Source organism: Carcharhinus amblyrhynchos, chromosome 6 (genome assembly GCF_965287045.1).
Source record: "Carcharhinus amblyrhynchos chromosome 6, sCarAmb.v2.hapA, whole genome shotgun sequence".
Lineage (NCBI taxonomy): Eukaryota > Metazoa > Chordata > Chondrichthyes > Carcharhiniformes > Carcharhinidae > Carcharhinus > Carcharhinus amblyrhynchos.
The window spans coordinates 29,398,755-29,420,344 of NC_137329.1; the positions used below are offsets into that span (position 1 = coordinate 29,398,755).

The 21,590-nt window shown below is 41.6% G+C and overlaps 1 protein-coding gene across 1 annotated transcript; it reads left to right on the forward strand.

The window, feature by feature from the left end:
• Nucleotides 1–4,263: 4,263 nt before the first annotated feature.
• Nucleotides 4,264–20,257, forward strand: LOC145344439 (uncharacterized). Its single transcript, XM_080191575.1, has 7 exons — nucleotides 4,264–4,416; nucleotides 6,337–6,455; nucleotides 7,795–7,861; nucleotides 9,265–9,418; nucleotides 9,794–9,939; nucleotides 17,691–17,801; nucleotides 20,054–20,257. The coding sequence occupies exons 1-7, from the start codon at nucleotides 4,264–4,266 to the stop codon at nucleotides 20,255–20,257; spliced, it is 954 nt and encodes a 317-aa protein (XP_080047701.1).
• The last annotated feature ends 1,333 nt before the right edge of the window (nucleotides 20,258–21,590 follow it).

The following is a 21,590-nucleotide window of genomic DNA, read 5'->3' on the forward strand; positions in this document are numbered from 1 at the left end:
ATTTAAGGTGCGGGGAGGAAAGTACAGAAGTGATGTTAGGGGTAAGTTTTTCACTCAGAGGGTGGTGAGTGAATGGAATCGGCTGCCATCAGTGGTGGTGGAGGCGAACTCGCTGGGGTCTTTTAAAAGACTTCTGGATGAGTATATGGGGTTTTATGGGATTGGGGGTTATAGATAGGTCTATAGATTGGTAGGTGTTGATGTGATCGGCGCAACTCGTGGGCCGAAGGGCCTGTTTGTGCTGTAGTGTTCTATGTTCTATGTTCTCTGTTAATTAGCTGCTTAATTGTTGGCAGGAATGTAGCGTCCTCCTACTCACATCCACCAACCAAAATATCATGAGTGTGCGATAACTAATCTCATGTTGCCTTATTATACACGCTTCTGGGTCAGAGGGCACCTCCCCAAGCAATGTGAAATTGTGTCCATCAATGTCCCTACCTCAATTGTTATCCTGGATATGGTTCCTCTACGTTACTCACTTGTTTGAAAGTATCTCGCTGGTAAATTGAAACATCTCTTCCTTAAATATCATCCAATGTCCTTTACAGTTTTGCCCCGTCTGGATGTGGCTCATGCATTCAAATCAGTCAGTTCCAATTTAGAAGTTAGACTTTTGATCTTGCTCTGCTTCACTATTAACCAAACCCCATGATTTTGCTTACAAAGCAAATAAATTATTCTCTCAAGATTGAAAAGCCAAAATCTGATTGGTTATTATTTTAGTACAAACCTTTCCCATTATCAGCTCAGGAAAGAGTAAATATTTGACACTGAACTTTATAAATCAGCAACTCTTAGCAACTTAAATCAAAGAGGTTAGTACAGTTTCAAAGATTCAAACAACATTTTTCAAGATCTCAGTCGTGAGTATTGAGTAAAAATCATAATTTGTTAAAGATTTGAAATGTTCTTGTCATCAATAACGGAAACACTGCTTTTGATGTTGCAATTTTAGATTATAGTTGGTTCAAATATGGTGCAGTGTGAGGTATGTTTTGCTTATTTGAGAATAATTTGACTAAAAGTGGAACATTCCAAAAAAATGACTTTTGTAAATTTTGAAAGAAGCATCCTGTGAAGTCTGGAATGAAATCATAACATGGGAAGTTGAGCACTGATTTTTTTAACTGAGTCTCAGTTGGTAGGAGAGAGAGAGCGAGAGGAAACAATGGAGAGTGATGATATTGGAAATTCAAATAGGCTGTGATTTTATTGTGCAATTTAGGGGACAAATGACAAATAGTTTTTGGGATTTAACTATCAGCAGAAGTAATGTAATATATTCGATAAAAAGGAGCAAAAAGCAAACCCACTGTGGTATCTATTTATCCCTCATATTCAGTCTGATGATAGGTATGCACAGACGTATATATCCTTTCTCTTTCGAGACACTGGCTGACCTGCTAAAATGAACAATATTTTTAGTGTTTATTGAAAATTTGTAAAATATTTTTCTTTCATTATTTCTTAAGATTTTTTTCTCTCTTTGATGGGAAATTAGCTTCTGTGTTGTTGGTTTGGTTATAAATTCCTGAATAAAGTATGTAGAAAGCAAACAACAGTCCTCGGTGGCGATTCTCTCATCCTGCTGCGTTACTTACTTAGCATAGCGGACCAGGAGATTCAAGTGGCGCCCAATTATCCGGCCAATCCGCCCTAGTAGTGTCTCTCAATGCTGGATTTACAGTGGTGTCAGCTCTGCGCCAGAAATCAGCAGGGAGTCGCACATATTATTCAAATGAGAAGTTAAATAGAATTAATGGGCCCAGGACTGAAATCTCCAGGTTCACTAGCATTTCCTATCTTCCCACCCCAGCCAGGAATATGTCACTCCAGCAGGGTTTACAGTAGCTCCCCACTTTCGGGGAGCTGGTGGCCCAACCCCACTGGAGTGAAGAGGGGACAATCGGGGCCCTCGGAGGATCGAACGCCAGAGGGGGGATCCCCCAGAGCATTGACACTTTGGCAGTGCAAACCTGGGTCACCTGGCACTGCCCAAAGGGCAAAGTGCCAATACCCTGAGGGTACCTTGGCATTGCCCATCAGGCATAGATGAGGCACTGTCAAGGGGATGAGGCCTGATGGGAGTGGAGCCTCTGAGGGCGATCGGTGGAGGTGGGGGTCCTGCTATCACTTTGTATTTGGGCTGATTGACAAAGGGAGGGAGAACAGCAATCAGGGCTGACCATCAGGATGTGGGGGGATAGGTGCAGGGGGGTCAACCTGCTGAGGGGATTAGGTCCAGATGGCGAAGGGAGTGGTGGTCGAGACTGGCTTGGGATGCATGGGGGATGGGGCAGTGATCAAACCTTGGGGAGTGGAGGGCTGGCAATGCGGGGTTCGTGGGGCTGGCCAAGCAGTGCTGGGGGGGGCGGTGGGGGGAGGTGGTGGAACCACTGTGCATGCGCCACTGATCTTGGCAGATTGGCACATGTGCAGTGGCCCACTCAGTGCTATGTTGCCAGCTAGTTGGAATAGGCACCACTCACTGATTTTCAGCATGATTCACGCTAGCGCACTCTGCAGTGCACAGAGTGTGGAGATTTGTTTTGAAACTCCCACTGAAAAAACAATGTGATTTATTCCAGTTTTCACACAAATTCAACACTCAGAATTTTTCTGGGAAAATCCCGGCTGGCTTATTTTTCTAAACTGACTGATTTTCAATTTTAAAACATACCTATTGACCGTAAACAAGCAAGAACTGTCCAAATAATTTTGAGAACTTACATAATAAAATTTGGTTCTGTGTTCAAGTTTATTGCTATTGTTACTTGCTAAACTCTGAAATGACATGACTCAGATTTACAACCACATTGTAAAATGAAGGCATCATGGCCACTGCCTACAATACTGACCTGTGTGTATGGTAATGCACAAACTGGACTTTGAGGGAGTAAAACTACTTTCAGTTCTGGGATAGAGCAAAGTTGGCATGTAACACACTTAAAGCAATATTTGTTAGCTCAATTATATTGTGCAAAATGGAAAAACCTGCAATCTACGTATTTACTCTGCCTGCATCTCTCTAGTATGTGAGAATTAAATGGAGCTAGCTTCTAGTGAATAGAAAGCCTCCCTTATGCAACAATGGAATGTAAACTGTAACATATTGCCAAGTATCTCTAGCTCTAGTTTGGAATGTGCCAGACATACAGCCATGGTCAGCTCTGCATGTGCTGATAATGTGATCAAGCCTGCTCTGAGGTTGTAGTTGTGGGTGCAGCAGTTGGGAAATTTCAATGAGGATGTCTTTACTGAAGCATCTTAAACATTGTCTGGAATTTTCCAGCCCTTCATGCCTGTGGGATCTTCTGGTCCCATTGATTTGAACAGAAATTTCAATAGCTCGCTGGCCCCACCAATGGGAAAAGGGGGGGGGGGGTGGTTGTGAAATGTAGAATTCCAGCCATTGTTCTTCATTGAGAATCAGGTCATAGAATTGCTCCTCAACACCTTTCAGCAGACATGGTTTCCTGTTTGCAGTCCTTACCACACCCTCCTCCACCAACCTCTTCCAGAAGCTTGTCCAGTTCTGCATTGCATGTGTTCATTCTCTAAGTAATCCTGTATTCTAAGGGGAATGCTGAGTAGTTCATCGATGTCAGATGGTAGCTAGATTGTGCAGAAATATTGAAGTCAGCTAAATGTCTCTCCAGGCCTGTTACCCTGCTCAAGGTAGACCTTCTTGCATCTCCAAACAACAGTGGAACCCACCAAACATCTGTAGAATTATCAATAATCAGATGCAATCAACCAGCTATTAACCAACAAGTAACTGATCATTTTAAATAGCATTGACAAGGGATCCTTCCTGCTCCTGAACACGTGCCGTTGTGTAAGGTTAAGAGAGGGTGTTGGTTAGGAGCAAGGTGTCAAGTCAGTTTTACCTGTTGATTGATGTTATGACCTTCCAGCTTTCCATACCTCTGATGGAAGTTCAGAGGCCAACATGCCAACAATTACACTAATACGATGTTCCATGCGTTTTACTGCATACGTAAACATGCATGTTACAGAAATCATTTTGGAACTCCAAGGCCATTCACAGCACCCGACAAACAAATAGTACTGAGCCCAATTTCTCACGCATACTACTTAGTAACAATTTATTATAGATCTGGTTGAATTTAGAGTCAATTCAATTATTAACCTAAGCAAACTTAGCTCAATTTTCACTTTTAGCCAATTCTATTTAAATCATTTTATTCTACTTTTATTTATTGAAAGCTCAGAAGAAGACAGAATCCTTAGAACAAGATGAGCATTGAAGTGATTGATTTTGGCTCATTTAGTTTAGGAAAAGCTGAGCCATCAGCCGTCGAAATGAAACAATTATCCACAGAGATCATAAGGGCCTTCCGTGATATTGGTTTTGTGTATCTCAAAAACACTGGGATCAAAGATGAAAACGTGTGTATCCATTTTATTTTCTCATTATATGTTTTTATCGTGTTTCCCAATGGTATTCTAATGTGCATGCTAACTGAAATAAGATGAGTTTTCTTGTTTTGTTATGTAGTGCCTGTATCAAAATGCAGAGTGATTAATATTTTGGATTATGCCGCATAAATATTTGCCAAAACACTACCACCTTGTCCACCATGTAATCAGAGTGGGCGAGGGTCCGACAATGGAACTTTCAGTGGACCTCGGGCAGGAGTTTCCGGTCTCGCTCGAGCGAGGCCATAAAATCCTGCATGTTATGTTCACTATCTTGAACTGTGAATCTGCTTCAGTAATTATAATGAAAGATTTTGTAGTTAGCATGGTGAACCGTAATGACACACATGCCATCATGCCTCAAATGGAACATTTAACCAAGTCACACACACAAAGGCCACATATATAAAATGTCACAATTTCATCAGATTGACTCAAATATTTACATAAAAGCATCATAAATTAACTCAGCTAAGATACATCAATATAAAAGCTGTGTGGATTTATTGGTAGAAAGGGCTTATAAAAATGCAGATAAGGAGGAACAAGAACAAGCAGGAGTAGAGATCAAGTGAATTTGACTCATATTTCTCTAATGGGGTTGTGTACTGAAAAGAAGCTGAAATGACTGTGAATGCAGTTTTTCAAATGGAGGTTTTCAGTAAATGTACAGGCCACCTTGACTACTGTCTATTTCTATTCTCCCTCTCATGTTGTTGCTGCCTTTCCATGGGGAAAGGGACATAGCTTCAGTGGCCTGAATTGTGAACTGAAGTCTGATTAACGTTTATGGACGAAAAGGGATTGGTTTAGGTTAGTGGGTCATTGTTTTGTAACTGGTCGGCGCAACATCGTGGGCCGAAGGGCCTGTTCTGCGCTGTAATGTTCTATGTTCTATGTTCTATGTTTTAACGAGGCAAATCCACACAGTTTTTATATTGATGTATCTTAGCTGAGTTAATCTGTGATGCTTTTATGTAAATATTTGAGTCAATCTGATGAAAATGTGGCACTTTATATATGTGGTATTTGTGTGTGAGACTTGGTTAAATGATGCATTTGAGGTATGATGGAATGTGAGTCATTTTGTTAACCATGTTAAGTACAAAATCTTCAATTATTGATAAAATAACTTAGAATGATCTGATGGTGTGAAGGTTCATTGCTGTGGCAACAGAAAGGCCTGAGTCTGCAAAAGATTTTGATTGTGGGTCAGGTTCAAATAAGCAATGTAACTTTGTCCCAGCTTTCTTGTGAGGAAAAGATGACCAATTAGATGGACATAGGTTGGGGAATCAAGTTAATTCAACAGTTGCAGCTCAGAAGCATCAGATAATAATCTTCTTCTGCCACAGAATCAATGGTGGTGCAGCCTGCAAGGTGTGCTGGATTTGAAGGGCATTCCCAATTATTAAATTAAGCTTTCAACTTGTTGTGTCACTCTTTTTTCCATTTTGAAAGTTGCTGACCTGCCTTTGTAATTTAATAAAATTCTAAACAATTCCTAATTCGCTGGAAACATTGAGAGAAGAAATATTTCACAAACTCATTTTCAATATTGTTATGCTATCTAGAGCAACTAAAGGATTTTTTATATGCTTCAATTTCCCTTTTCCTATTCTTGATGGATCTTGCTTTTGCCTAAAAGCAAAGAAGATGAAAATTTAAGGCAGTGGTGGCGAGTATTAAAACAGCTGGAAAACTAAAAACACACAAGAAAACCAAATAAAATCACAGAGCAGAAAAAGGTGAGCTGAAGGAGATAATAAAGTAATCAGGGTCTTGTACTTATGTAAGTGCAAATGTTAAAGTTTATCAATGCTGTGAAATTTTAGCCTACATGAAAGATAGAGCACATATTTTATACAATTCCAAACAATTGCTCCTCAGGTATTTAAAGTGATGGACACCAGCAGGAGATTCTTTCAGCTTCCAAGGAACATTAAACAACAGTATGCCCGTTCAACAGACTCTGAGATTCCAAGCCAAGGGTGGATTGAAACAGAAATGTAAGGTTCCCTGAAAAGCTTCATCCAGTGCAACCCATATATGCATCAATCCCAAGTGCACAATCTTAAAATAAAGAGCCTTGAATTGAAGTTGCTTTAAGCTGATCCCCTGAAGATTACTTTGTCATCATATGGGCTGGGATTCTCCCAACAAAATTCTAAGTACCCTATTCGTGTAAAAGTGGGAGTAACTCTTGCTAGTTTTTTCAGTAGGATTTTCAGATTGAATCTCCAACACTCTGAACATTGCAGAGTGCCCTAGTGAAATTTCCTCTGAAAATCACTATTCCTCCCAGAGAGGGCGACAGCATAGCACTGAGCGGGCCACTGCACATGTACTGATCTGTCAGAGCAAAGAGCAGCGCATGCGCAGTAGTCCCACAATGTCGGCCTCCAGATCGCTGGCCAGCACCGCGACCTCCCATCACTGGCCTACCAATCCCTCCATCCACTGATCGCTTGTCTCCAGGACCTCGCCAGGCCAACCCCAATGACCCCCTGCACCCAGGCCAGCCTCAATTGTCCCAATCACCCCACATCCCCCCTCAACTTCCCCCCCATCCCCCCGCAGTCCCGACCACTCCCTACCTGGATAACCAGCCCCATTGCCTTCTCCTGCCCCCAGTAGGCCCTACCTGCTCTGTCCCCACCTCCTTGGCACTGCCCAATACCCAGTGGGCAGTGCCAAGATGCCCTTTGGCCATTGCCAGTTTGCCCCTTGGGCAGTATCAGAGGGTCAGGCTGGCACTGCCAGGCTGGCACTACCCAAGGGGCACCACCCCTTACCCCTGACCTCCTGAAGGGGCCTCCATGGCCTCTGCCCTTCCAGTGGGATCGGCCACTTGTTCTGCATCAATGGAGAGCAGAAGTAAATCCCACTGAAGAGAACCACTTCTAGTAGGGCTGAACTGGAACTGGCGAATGCTAGCGGGCCCAGAGACTTCAGTCCTGTGGCCTGCTAATGAAATGCAAATGGAGATTTCAATATTGAAATTAGCTCCACGCCGATTTCTAGCACTGGGCTGAATACTCTAAAAAGCTTTGCCACGGAGATGCAAGGAGGCTTGGGTGTCCAGCGAGAAGTCCTTGAAACGGCCTCCACTGATGTTTCCTGGCCCATTGTGCTGCCTGAACTCGCAGCAGGCTGGGAGAATTACCCTCATAAACTTCAGCATTTTTTAACAACGGAGGCCAAGCGATATTAATGCAGAACTGTTCCCTCACTGAACTACTTTAATGATGGGTTTAAATTTTGTCATGAAAGGAGTAGACTTGAAATGAACTGAATAATAATTCTGCATGATTCTGTTTAATAAACGAATGGTTCTGTTCTTCACAGCTTAAATTCAACATATTCTGGAGACCTGAAGGAAGTCTTTAATCTAACAACAATATCTACAAGTGATGTAAGATCTCTAAATGTAGATTGATTTTTTTCTGTTATATCTTTGACAGGAATGAGATTTGTAGATACAGTTTATTTCTCATACAGATTTATAGGAGATTCTTACAGATGGCACACACAATGATGTGGAGGCTTCAGGAAGTCTCGGATTTTATTAGCAGTCTGACCAAACCCAACTTTTCTGGCTTGATTTTGCAATAATCTATTATCTCCTTAGTCTGAAACCATTAAATACTGTTATCTTTGATGACATTTACCTTCAATTTATATTCTATTCAGTTTATATTCTATTAGCTCAGTATTCCAGAGGCTCACTACCTCTGCAGAAAAGAGTAATAGTCTTCACTCATGGAAATCTATTATGGGAGTGTAAGCTGCCTGCCTAACCACATTTAAAAAGGGTAAAAGCAATCTTTTATATGGCTTGGCACAGGTCGATTATTTGGCTGAAAAGTCAGACGTACACAAAGAACAATAACTTCCTTAATGATTCCAGAATGTACCGGCCATGAAGAATATTTGTTGGTCAGAGTTAATCTGGACATGTTCCAGATGCCACACCCCCTCCCCTCCCACCCTTACTTTAGCAATGTGCTGCAGTAACATAATGGAGTTATTTGCAGAGGTTGAAACCCAACACAATGTAGTGTAGTTTCTGTAACACTGAACAGTAAAGAAAATTCACAAATGGATTTCAAGAGGACCTATACAAGCTGTGAAATGGGAAAACACATCCGAAATGATGTTTTGATGCAGGGAGGTGTGCAGTGAAACATTTTGGCAGAAAGAATGAGGAGAAGCAAAATGAAATAAAAAAGACAGTTTTAAGGGAGGTGCAAAAACAGAAACCTGCAAGTGTTTGTGCACATATCGTTGAAATGGCAGGAAGGGTTGAGAAAGTGTTGAAAAGGCATTAAGGTTCCTGGAATTCACAAAAAGAACAGAATTCAAAAACAACAAAGATACGATTAACTTTAGAAAAGACTGGTTTAACCTCAACTGGAGTAATGTGTACAATTTTGAATACTATACATTAGGTTGGATATGGAGTGTTGAAGCACTGAAAAGATTTATGAGAAATGGTTCCTGAGATGAGCTATTTCAGTTACATTGATAGTTTGGAGAAATTGAGGTTTTTCTGTTTCGAGAAAAAAAGGTGTTCAAAATCATGAATAATCTAATCTAGTCAAAGTGGTTAGAGAGAAACTGTTCCCATTAGCAGAAGGATTGAAAATCAGAGAACAGCAATTTAAAATGTTTGGCCAAAAAAAAACCAATGGTGTGAGGAAAAACATTTTTAACACAAGTGAAGTGGCTCGGATGGAACGTGCATGATATATTTCTTCAGCTTTGTTTCAGTGAAGACAATTTGAATGAAAAAGTCCCTTTTTTCATTTATATTAGAACTGGCCTATCAAACATGCTCCTGAGTTTACAAAATGTATGGAATCATTCTACAAATCCTGCCAGCAGCTGTCCATTCGAATTCTGAAAGTGATTGCAATGGGCCTGGGCCTGGAGTCTGATTTCTTTATCGACAAGCACAAAAAGATAGGCAGTAAGTACATGTTTGACAATAGTAAAATCTACTGTGATTTCCTCCATGGTTAAGTATCCTGCAAGCTTTCACTATCATGGCTGACATGAGTACACGTGAACAGTAACCACTCAATCAACATATATGAATGTATCTGGCACCAGCCAGATAAGGAATCAACAGCTTCAAGAGATATGGGAAGCAGTAGGAATAGAGAGAAAATTGGTGAAAAGAGATAGTGTAATTATATGTCAAAAATTCAGCAGGAAGTAGAAGAATGACAAATGTCATCTGTTTTAGATTTTGCTGGTGGAAAACAGTTTTTTAAGATATAACTTTGCCTTTCAGCATGATTAAAAATTTCTGCCTTATAACCTATTGTGCAATTTCTCAAAGGTAATCAAAATCCTACAACCCTGAGAACTGCATTCTACCCACCAATACTAAAATCCTCTGTGAAAGAACATCAGATGCGATGTGCAGAGCATTCTGACTTTGGAACATTCACTTTGCTTTTCCAGGATGAAAGTGGAGGTTTAGAGGTAAATGTAAATCATTAAAATATGATCCTGTTTTCATAGAATCATAATATCTCTACATTGCAAAAGTAGGCCATTCAGCCCATCGAGCCTGTACAACAATGATCCTCTTAACCAGATGTAGCTTTCAGATTCCATTTTTCTATGGCTGTTTTTATGGTCATAAAACTACACTCCCAGTTCTTGTGTAAAATACGGTGTGATGATGTTGGGTCGGCAATCCAATTTCGTTGTGTCAGTCTCCAATTATGTGGGAGGCAAATGGGCACTGAAATCAGAAGCCTGAGCGCTAACTGTGGGGGAAAAAAAAGTTAGGGGGCTATTGAGTTTGTTAAAAAGGCAATTGAATGCAATTTTATAATCCATGAAGAGATTCAGTGGCGCCATTCACTGTTATGGGAATCCAGACACCCCGCAGAATCGGGGTCCCAGATCGGACGGAAACTCAATGATCATGCAAATCCGATGATTTGCATTTCATTAGCAGGCTGGACCCAGTGAAAGGCAACCCAGTCTGAATGTGAACACTGGTTTAAGTGAAATTTAACTTTCTGCGTCCAGTCCTCCCTAACTAAAGCCATGAGACTGCACCCATGCCAACTCAGTAGTCCCGCATCTTCCTAATCTTATGCTCCCTCCCACCCCTTCTACGTATTCTTCCAGATTGCACTTCAGAAGTGGAAGTGGCCTGCTGCTTTATGCCATCTGTCTGTGATGCCCTTGGACTGTGAGAGTCCCAGCTGACTTTCATGTGTCACCATGTCACCCTGTTCTGCCTGCTGCCTGGACATGATTTGTGTCAGCAGAGGAGGAATTCAGTAGGGCTGGGGATTGGCAAAGTCTTCCTAGTGGAAATCCCCAGGTTGGGCTCCCGCACTTCTTTGTTCCTTGATGGCCCCCAAGTCACTCCATGGAATGGAGGGGCAGCCAGAGGGAGCTCCAGAAGCTTCAACATCAACTGGCAATGCCAGTCACGGAGGCCCACCATTGTCTGGAACATGCTGACAATGTCCCCCAGCCATGGTCCGGTGTGACTGGTCCAATCTTTGAAGCGTTGCTGCAATGTCCAGCTGCATCTGCAACATGTCCATATGTGATGGGGCCTTTCTGTCCTGTGCCTCAGTAATGGACATCTGAGTGTGCCAAGCTTTGGAAGTTGTCAGACATGGCTCGGACCACTGCATCGCCACCCTCGCAGTGTTGGTCTGAGTACTGCAGGTTGCTAGTACCATCTCCTTTGAGAGAAGGATTCTGGACTCCTTCAGATGGCCTTGCACTTCTTGGAAGGTTGCTCCTGTAAAGCGTAGCATTGCTTGTACATTTGTACCAGTGCCTCAAAGACCTTTTACAGTAGATCAACATCTACCTTGGAGGCAGCCGGCTCCTGGGAGCCAGCAGACCGCTGAATGCCAGCTCACTTGGAAGCTCCTACCTCCACTTGGTGTGCAATGGCAGCTGTGTGGTGCTCACCAGAGAGTGTCCCAGCAGCCTGACTGCTAACTTGTGCCACTGAGGTGAGCGTATCAATGCTGGTGGATGGTGCAGATGAAAGCAGTGCCAAGAATTTCATGTTCTCTCTGGGGTTCTTGGGGGGAGAAGGGGGAGGGGAGTGGCAGGGGGGTGCGGGTTGGACAGAGGGTTGTGAGCCCAGATGGCCTGTCCTCATCTGCTGGAGATCCTGAAAGAGAAATAGCATGGGGTCAGCTATTGGGAATATCAAGGGCGTGCAAAATGAGGAACTCACTCAAGATAGGTCATGTGGATAAAGATGCATTGGACTCTCCCTACTTTGTGCATTCCGACGTTGCTGTCGGCCAGTGCTCGTTCAAGGACATCCCTCGTGATTACCAGGGCCCTTTTTTCAAAGCGTGTGAGGACCCAAAGCTCAGGAATGTCCCCACCCATCTTCTCACACTCCCTCCTATTGTGGGTTATCTTGTTCAATGGGGACACAAAGAGGATATTGTGAGATGATGACCTGGCAGCTTTTGGGGGACTTCACGACATTGGACATGTGTGGGCACAGCAACTAGCCTATGAAAAGTAATGATGGGGATTGCTGTGTAGTTCTATGTAGAAGGTTTAAGGTTGAAGTTATTTATTTGTTGCTGTGAAAACCTCCTAGTTGCCCCACCTTTGCCATCTACTGAGGGAGAATTTAGTTTGGCCAGCATACTTAACCAGCACATCTTTTTGACTATGGGAGGAAACCAGAGTACCCGGAAGAAACCCACAAATACGTGGAGAAAGTGCAGACTCCTCAAAGACAGGCTGAGAATCAAATCTGGATCCCTGCGCAGCAGTGCTAACCACTGTGCTGCCCCCAAATTTTGTGAAGGTTGAAGGTGAGAAGCCAGAGGTTAGAGATGGGAGTGGTGTCAGGGGCAGACAGGCAGGTACTCATACTTGCAGCTCAGAGCAGGTAATTCAGCTTATTTCAGCACTGATGTGTGGTCCTCCTTGTGACGCTGTTGCTACTGATTGCCTGCTAATCACATTTAAATCACATCAAAATTAGATTAAAATAACTTACCTAGTGTTCCTATCGATTTTCAGCATGAATCAAACTGCATCGGATATCCCGTGCTGGAAGATGCGCATGTGGCGGGAACACATTCACGACTCCCGTGAATTGAACACACGATTCTCCTGGCCGGCTGTACTAAATAGTTAGTGTGGTTGGATGGGAGAATCACCCCTGATTTCTGCAGTTCACAGCTTCAGTGGTTGCTTAGCTCACAGCTTTAGTGATGTCATTGTTGCCAACTTGACTGAATTGTCCTTTTATTGCTTCTTAAGTTTCCTAAATGGGGTTGCTTATGTTTACTCTGGGATTAGTTTTATTGTCCTGCATTGTTGGGAGAAAAGGTCATGTGTACATGGACAGTTGTTTTTCTTTCCAGTGGGTATTCGCGCATGCATTCCTGCCGCATGTACATCTTCCAGCGTGGGACATCCAGCACAGTTTGATTCGCACTGAAGAAGTTTCAGTTATGAGAGTTCTGAGGCTGCAGTTTGGTTTTTAGTTTTAGCAGGGGCATCAAGCAAGAAAGAAACTGAAGTCCCTCTGTCTCTGTTTCTCTGTTTTATTTGGAAATTCTGTTGGTTATCTCAAGGCAACATTTTGCCTTCTGGAAGGAAAGTGCAGGCTTTGAAAAGACTCAATTCTAGTTAAATGAGATTTTAATCTATGCTGTGTTAAACCTATGAAAAAGGTTTTGTTATGAAAGGTTTTGGTTTGTTGGAACAGTTTTAATGTTCCATTTATGGGGGTTAATACATTACTGTAGTTGTTTTATTTATGTTTTTTGTTTGTAATTGATAAAAGATATTGCTAATTTTCTTTCTATACATGTTAACTATATTCTTAAATAAACTTCATTTGATAAAAGCTCTCGGGAAGGTTGTTGAACCATATCTGAAGTGAAACATATCATGCTCACCCTAGCCAAATTCAAGATGCAAACTTATGGTTTGGGCAGTCTCTATAAAGTACTTTGGAGTTTAAAACCTTACCTATAACACTAATTAATGCAACAATAATGAATCAAATGTAATCAAATCCAGTGAGGCGAAGCAGACAGAAAAGGCCAGTTATCTGGTAATAGCTGCTTTCTATGATCCAGACAGGTGAGCGTCCTGCTGTTGTGCAAGAGCCAGAACAAATTGACAATAACAACAGCTGGTTTGTGGTCGGATCAGACACCAGCATGTAAGAGAGTCTACAGGCAAAGGATGAATTACCTTCAGTTCTCACAGTATCAGTGTTTTCTAACACAGTGGCCAGGATTCTCCAATCTCATCCACAACTGGGATTCCCCAATCCCACTTCTGTGAATGGAAAATTGGCTGAGCGCCAGATTCTCCTTTTGCATACAACATCGGAGAATTCCAGCTACTGCCTCTCCAAGGACATAGTGAACTCTCTGGGCGGGTTATACCGGTTTACCCCAACCATCAATGGACATAACAAGCCGGTAAAGTTGCCTGAGAGCCGAGGAATCAGGATCACGCCGGATTTCTTGGCTCTCGCAATCTTACCAAAACTGGATTTCCAGCAAGGTCAGCCACTGGCATATTTCCAGCGAGAGGCAGAATAAATTATTTAACTTAATTAAAATCGTCATTTGCATGGCATTTTTAAGCCCAGCACTCAATCATCCAGGCTCACTTGCCTTTGCTGCCTTGCCAGGAGAGGTTCTGTCAGGCAAGGAAAACACCTGCTCTCCCTGAATAGGGAACAATCCTGTTGGCCTCCCCAATAGAACTGAAGGCCATTCAGGCCCCTGAGGAGGCTGATGGCAAGGGGGGTGCCCATTGGTCAGTGCCAGCCTGGCACCTTGGCAATGCCCACTGGTTGTGTTGGTACTGCCCAGCAGGGCCAGGATGGGGGCGGTCTGATCACAGAGGTAGGTTCTGCTGCCAGTATGCCTGCAATCAGTGGTGTGAGAGGGAGGTGACTCACTGCCGCTCTGCATTAGATCTCTGAGGATCGGGGGGCACAGTCAGTCTAGGTGGTGGAGGGGAGGCATGGCAGGGACTACATTTCATTTTTGGGCGGTGTGGGACTCACAATTGTCCGCAGTGGGATGGGGGGTGGGGGCAGGGGATGTTGGTGGTGTCGATTGAGGCAGGCTGCCACAGCAGAGGCCTGACAGCTCCCACTCTGTAAGAAGTCTCACAGCACCAGGTTAAAGTCCAACAGGTTTATTTGGTAGCAAACGGCACTAGCTTTCAGAGTGCTGCACCTTCGTCAGGTGAGAGGGAGGTCTGTTCACAAACAGGGCATATAAAGACAGTTTGTGAACAGATTTCCCACTCACCTAACAAAGGAGCAGCGCCCTGAAAGCTAGTGGCGTTTGCTACCAAATAAACCCATTGGACTTTAACCTGGTGTTGTGAGACTTCTTACTGTGTTTACCCCAGTCCAAGCCAGCATCTCCACATCACAGCTCTCTCTCTGTCATGCCTCTGCTGTTATGATTGTGCATATGCAGCATCAGAGGTCTGCACGTGTGCAATAGCTCACTCTGCTGCTGGCTGTTGATTTAAACCCACCCACTGTAGCAACCACAAACAGTCTAGCCCATTTTATCATGCGCTATTTGCAAAAGACTTGGCGTAAAATCTCACCGAAAAAAACAGATCTGCAACCATTTTCATGCTAGCTGGACACTTGGAATTATTCTTGTAAAATTCTGCCCTCTTTGTGAACTGCTAGCTGGGAAGATCAGCTCAAATTACAATGGTGGCCACTCTCTGTCTCTCTCAAAATGACTGTGGTCTTGATTGTTTATGCATCTGAAGCATTCCAGACTATGTGTCATATTCCAAGCTTCAGCTCACCATTGCATAAAGATAGTCACAGATCCAGTGTTTAAACAAGCAGTGGCTTGAGCTAATTCACCATTAGGCTGAAAGAGAGAGAACTTTTTGTATATTGTTGGATTCCTGAAAGTTCATGATATAATAGATTGTGACTATCAAATTCCATTGAGTCATTTGTCAGTATTAAAGGATTTTATTCCATCAATGTCCATCTTGTGTGTGATCATGGTCAAAAGATCAGGTCGGTGTGTGCCCACTTTCCTTGAAGTAATTACGACATTTACATCCTTAGACATTTCTCTGTCCCACAGGCTGGAGATGAGAAATAAACATTGAAGCGTTGGCTCATGCCACTGGTGAGAATTCCGCAGACTGAGGCTGAGAAGCATTACAATGCAAACAACACCTCTACCGGGGCATCACTGGGCAGATCACTGCTCTGCTCAAAATGAGACTTTGATGCTTTTGACCATGCAACATTCCCCAGCTTGTGTGTCACTCTGCCACAAGGCCTGTTGTTCCTTACACAACCTGAGAGAGGAGGGCCTGGCTGAGACTCAGGACAAGATTGAGGAGGAGACATGCCATTTAGCAGCAGAACCTAGTGTGCTCAATTCCATAAACACAATACGTGTTGCCATTGTTGGCACTGCAAAGTCTGAGATTTCATATAATCAAGCCAAATGTTCGCTGTGAAACACTAATCTAAAATGCATTTTAAATCATTTAAATTTCTGTTTAAATTTATCCTATTTCTTTTTATTAACTCTGTAGTAGGGAATGAGTTAATGAACTTTGTAATACTTGAGAGAATGAGAAAAAGTATTCAGTAATCTATATGCAGTCTGTTTTCATATATTTCAGATAAATGTAACTTTGTTTTCGTCTGCACACGAAAGCTGCACAACTGCAGCTGCCCTTGCTGTTGTACACAAGTTTCAAGTGACCCAGACAGGGAGATAGCAGCTGCTCTTGCTATTGTACACAAGTTTTATGATAAGCCTGCTTAGAAATGTAGTTGGCCCAGCTTGTAGTTAAGTTGTGTCTTTAATTTCGTGGACTTTCACCTAACATAGTGAAGCTTGCATGTCCTAAATACATTCATATATATATATTCATTATATACTGCTTATGTGTCATGTACCAACACATTATACATATATATATATATACTACACAACTTGTGAGCATAGATTGTTATACTGGCCCGTTAATTTTAACTTCTCTTGTCGGCCTGTACGTTAGCTAAGGGCTAATCACACACGTCAATCGCGGCCTTGAGATAACCATGAAGAAATGCCAAGTCAGCCATGTTCCCACAATGGAGGACAACCCACAACCTGGGAACCTGCTGAGAATGAGAAGATGCGTACGTGACAAAGGAGGGGTATAAATACGTGCTCTTAACTTGTGGTCGGAGAGATGCCTGGGGAACCGCTGTTAGGTGCCAGGTGTATCTCCCAAAAGCTTTTCAATAAACTGCTGTACTTTGACTCACAATTAGTCTCAGAGGTATCTTTACCTACAACAATCTCTAACCTATCTCTATTTATCCTATTTCTTCCTGGTGTAAATAAATAGATAAGTGAATGATATTCTGTAGCTCAACTGCCAGTTGCATTGATTATGTTGGTCCCTTATTGCTTGTAACTTGTGAGCAAAATTATTCATAGTGTGATAGATGTTGATTTCCACTACACGTATTGGAATTATTCATATCAAGGCAGTCTGGCAGGATATATTGTCAAAGCAAGACCTAAGCAAAGGTCAGTACTCCTGAAATTGTAATGGTAGGTAAGACAGAAATAAGCACAGACACAAATAATATGGAGAATCTGAATCACTTATGGTGCCCAGAGTTTCTTGAGCGTCATGCTACCTTCATTCAAAATAAAGATTCATTGTTGTGTTATGAATATTGTGGTGAACCATGCAATTTCCCAATTTACCAAGTATTTAGTGTATTCATCAACAGATGTTCTAAGGCTGCAATGTCTGCAACAAGGTTTTTTTTTAAATGGAAAAAGCAGAACTTCCAAAATTATGCAATGATTCAGAGAAGATGTGACAATGAATCATACAAGGCCAGGAATGTCCCAAATTCAATCCCTTGTTAGGTGACAATGGGAACATTGCAATTAGTCACAGAAATAACGACCTAGAATGAAGTAGTCAGCCTCACTTTATTGCTATACAATGGCCTCTACTAGAAATTTGGATTGGATAAGAAAACAATTAAGCTTGAGTCTAATGCCATCCAAAACAAAATTATCCATTATTTCTCAGTGTCTAGACTGAAACTGAAGGAATTGTATGAGGATTGGTAGTAACCTTCCCAAATTGGGAAAAAAGGATGAACCAAAATGAAATGCTAATTGATGTCATTGCTGATGGTGTTCTAACACTTTACAACATTTGTATTTTAGGTTATGCATAAATCAGGCCAATACATTCCTGCTCCTTACATTCCAAACACAGTTCTACTCAACATAGCTAACCTTCTGCAGAGGTGGACATCTGATGCATTGATTTCCACGGTGAGGTGACACTCATTTTAGTAAAACAATGAAAATTAAAATCATAGCAATTTATTCATATTCATTTTATGCATTGAATTATTGAAAAACGGTGGATAGTGTTATAAAGTGGAGGTTGATCCCCCCTCTGAGAACTAACATCGAAACACTCAAAGAGGAGTACCTTGCTCTATAATCTGTAAAAAGCATGCGAGAAGCAGTGCATCGTGCTCTTCAGCAACTGCTAGTGGTTAGATAAAATTAAATCCCTGACACTGTCTAAAATCAACATGTAACGATTTATTTATCTAATTAACAAATTAAATTATTAACCGAATAAATCCCTTCTAACTATGGACTATTCCTGAATAAAACAAGATTCTAATGATACGCTGTTCCAATAAATACAATTCCCACTCATTAATAAAAATAGAATTTAACCAATCTCTAAATTATATCCAGGTTTTATGTCTTACAGAATATTCTGGGCTTTCCCTGTTGATTCTTCCATCTGTAATTTCTTTCTTCTTTGGTACCTTTGCTATCTAAATGATGCTTTCACTAAGACATAGATGAAGCAATGAGAGCCAGTGATTTATGTTTATGTATCTCTCTCTCAAGAGTTGAAAGCTGTTATCTCTGGCAGGTGGCAATTGCTCTTTTCCCTTTATTCCAGTGCAACCTTCTTTTATACCCATGATGACATATCAATTGTTCCCACAATAAGATTGGTCCTAGGTTGTCAAAACTATCAGATTTAAATTTAACAGGTTTTTGGTATCTAAGTGCCTGATTCAAATTGATTGGCTAAATTCAAAAGCCTATTGTCTTGGTAAAAGCTGCTTTTTGGCCTTTCAATCCTAATGTTTCAGTTTGGGGCTCTCCATGTACTTGCATTTTTTTTAATCTTTAAGTACAGAAAAAGCATCATCGTTTGAAGGGGCCATGCAATGCTTTCCCCCCTAGCACTTTACAATTTTACCATTTTTACAACCATCAAATTCTAACTTCCTATCTCCCAATCTACAATTACCAGCTTCGCAACAGTAGCATACTGCCTTTGAGCCAGAATCTCAGGGATCAAATTCCACTCCAGGACTCCAGGCAGGGAAAGTGTTTTTGCTGGATGGCCAGTGTAGACCAGATTGGCACTAGCAGCCTGGGAATTGAATCCCTGTTTCTGGCTGGGGTGGACCTGCTGATGGCAGGCAACGTGGACTGGACCTGCCTTTGCCTGGAGAACTGAAGGAAATTACCAGAAGTTGAAAGGTTAGGTGCAAGGAATTATAATGAAAGATAAAATGCTATTAGTTTTGTGGTTTGAGAATGTTTTTGAATCGGTCCGAGTTGGACAAAATAGAGGTTGAAATTAACAGAAGAACTGGTGGTCACATAAATTCAATGAGTTAAATGGTCTTTCTGTGCATTTCACTTTCTCTTATGCCTTTACAGTGTGACTTGCAAGTTAAAAAATGATCAATATAGAGCTTAGAATTTCCCATGACCTGCTGTTGCACTGAAGGTTACGCCAATAAATTAATGTATAAACACACCAGCCTAAAAAAAAAACATGGAATTATAGAGCAATAGCACAGAAGAAACCATTCAGTTCACTGCATTACTAGTTTTTGCTGGAGCTATCCAATTAGTCCTATTTCCCTGCCCTTTCCGCATTGTTTTGTTTTCCCTTTCAAGTATTTATCCAATTCCCATTCAAATCTACTTCCACCGCCCTTCCAAGCAGAATATTCCAGCTTACACCATCTTGCGTCTCATTTTTTTACCATTTACCCATGGCTACCAATCTTTTTGCCACTAGAATCAGTTTCTCCTTATTTATATAGAAACATAGAAAATAGGTGCAGGAAAAATAATCATAGCTTCTCTCCTCTCTCCATAGAGTTGAAGTCCGACATCTCTGCCAGCCTTCCAGCAAATTTATTTGTAACCTTTCTAAAATCTCCCCAGTAACAGCTTCTAGCTAATTATTTCACATGACTCCAATGGCCTCCTTTCAACCATCTTACCCGATATCTTCTTCTATGTTTGATCTCTGAATGGATACTGCTTCACATCTATCCTAGGTTTGCCTTTTACAATCCTGAAACCACTCCTATGCTCTGATGCCTCTGAAGCCCTCTGTCTTTCCTTAAAAGAGGCCTGATGCCTCTGAAAGAATTGAATTTCTCACTGCATACTCACATTATTTTAGAAATCTTTATGCATGTATTATATGGAATGTACAAGTCAAGTAAATTGTTTCTTTTCCTCAGAAACATAGAGTTCCACTTCCGCAGACTGATGACATGTTGAACAGCCTTCGACAGTCAGTGGCTTTTTTTGTTCATCCGGATCATAATGCACTGCTTGCGTGCTGTGATGGATTGAACAAATACCCACCGATCAGTTCTCTTCAGTACCTAAAGGAGATTCACGGTGATCTATTTCAGAGGGAATCCTATCCAACTGGTGATTGAACTGATTGCCAGCTAGCAGAGAAAATGAACTCTTTCCAAACTGCAGATTCAAATTGATTAAAAAGATTTATCAAAAGATTAATGAGTTTATTAGGGGAGTCGAAGCAATGTCTTTTATCTTTTAGTAGGTTCTATCTTTTATTTCCTGAATTTCCAATGTGCAGAGTATTGTGTGCACAACGTAATTAGGAAAATGAGTAATTCTGCCATGGCTAGGTAACTCCTGGCTGCAAGGAGAAGGCTGCTATAATGGCTACAGTTGAGAAAATGAAATTAAAAGGCAATATCTCTCTTAATACACTCAAAGTAATACATTCTGATTTTCTGGAAATCAATTCCCCATTCTTAGCATCCCATTTAAAAGTTTGTATTATTTTTGTATTCAAAATAGCTTCTTCTTTTGCCATCAGATTTTTGAATGGACCTAACATATATTAAGCTGATCTTTCTCTATATCCCAGCTATGACTGTAACATTAAATCCTGTACCCCTCCTTTCCTTCTTCCTTGTGTACTCTATGAATGGTATGTTTTGTCTCTATAGCATGCAAGAAACAATATTTTTCACAGTATTCCAATTCATGTGACAATAATAAATCAATTAATAAAAATTCAGTTTTGAAAGGAAATATTTTGTGCATTTTTGAACAAATTTCTTTAAAACAGCAATACTATGATTTCTTTGAATGCAGTCAACTGCATTCAAAGAAAGGTGCATCTTCACACCCATATTGTTTCTTACACTTTGGGGAATAGTGGAGGAAGTGGTGAAAGGATTTAGAACATAAGAACATAAGAAATAGGAGCAGGAGTAGGCCATCTAGCCCTTCGAGCCTGCCCCGCCATTCAGTAAGATCATGGCTGATCTGAAGTGGATCAGTTCCACTTTCCCGCTTTCTCCCCATAACCCTTAATCCCCCTGTCTATCAGAAACCAGTGTAATCCACTGCAGGACGCAACCTGCTGTTGACCAGCAGTGGGATATTCTGGTCCCACCGTTATCAACAGGATTCTCTATTAAATGAACACCTAATTGCCATGAAACCCGTGATGGAGGTGCATTGTTAGCAGGACCAGAAGATCCCGCCAGCATGGACAGCTGGAAGGTTCTGGTCGTGCTGCATCTTTGGTTTGGTCACAGTCAAATAAAATTCAGACAGTCCTCTCTCTTCACCCTCTGGCTACCACTAAAATACACACTACCTGAAAAAAATCTTTCCATGTAGAAACTTCTTACAAACAGAAAAGGCCTAAATGTTGGATTCCGGCAGTTGACTGTCTATCTGGACATGATCATCTGGCCACAGCCATGGAGTCAGATTGATGCCTATCCT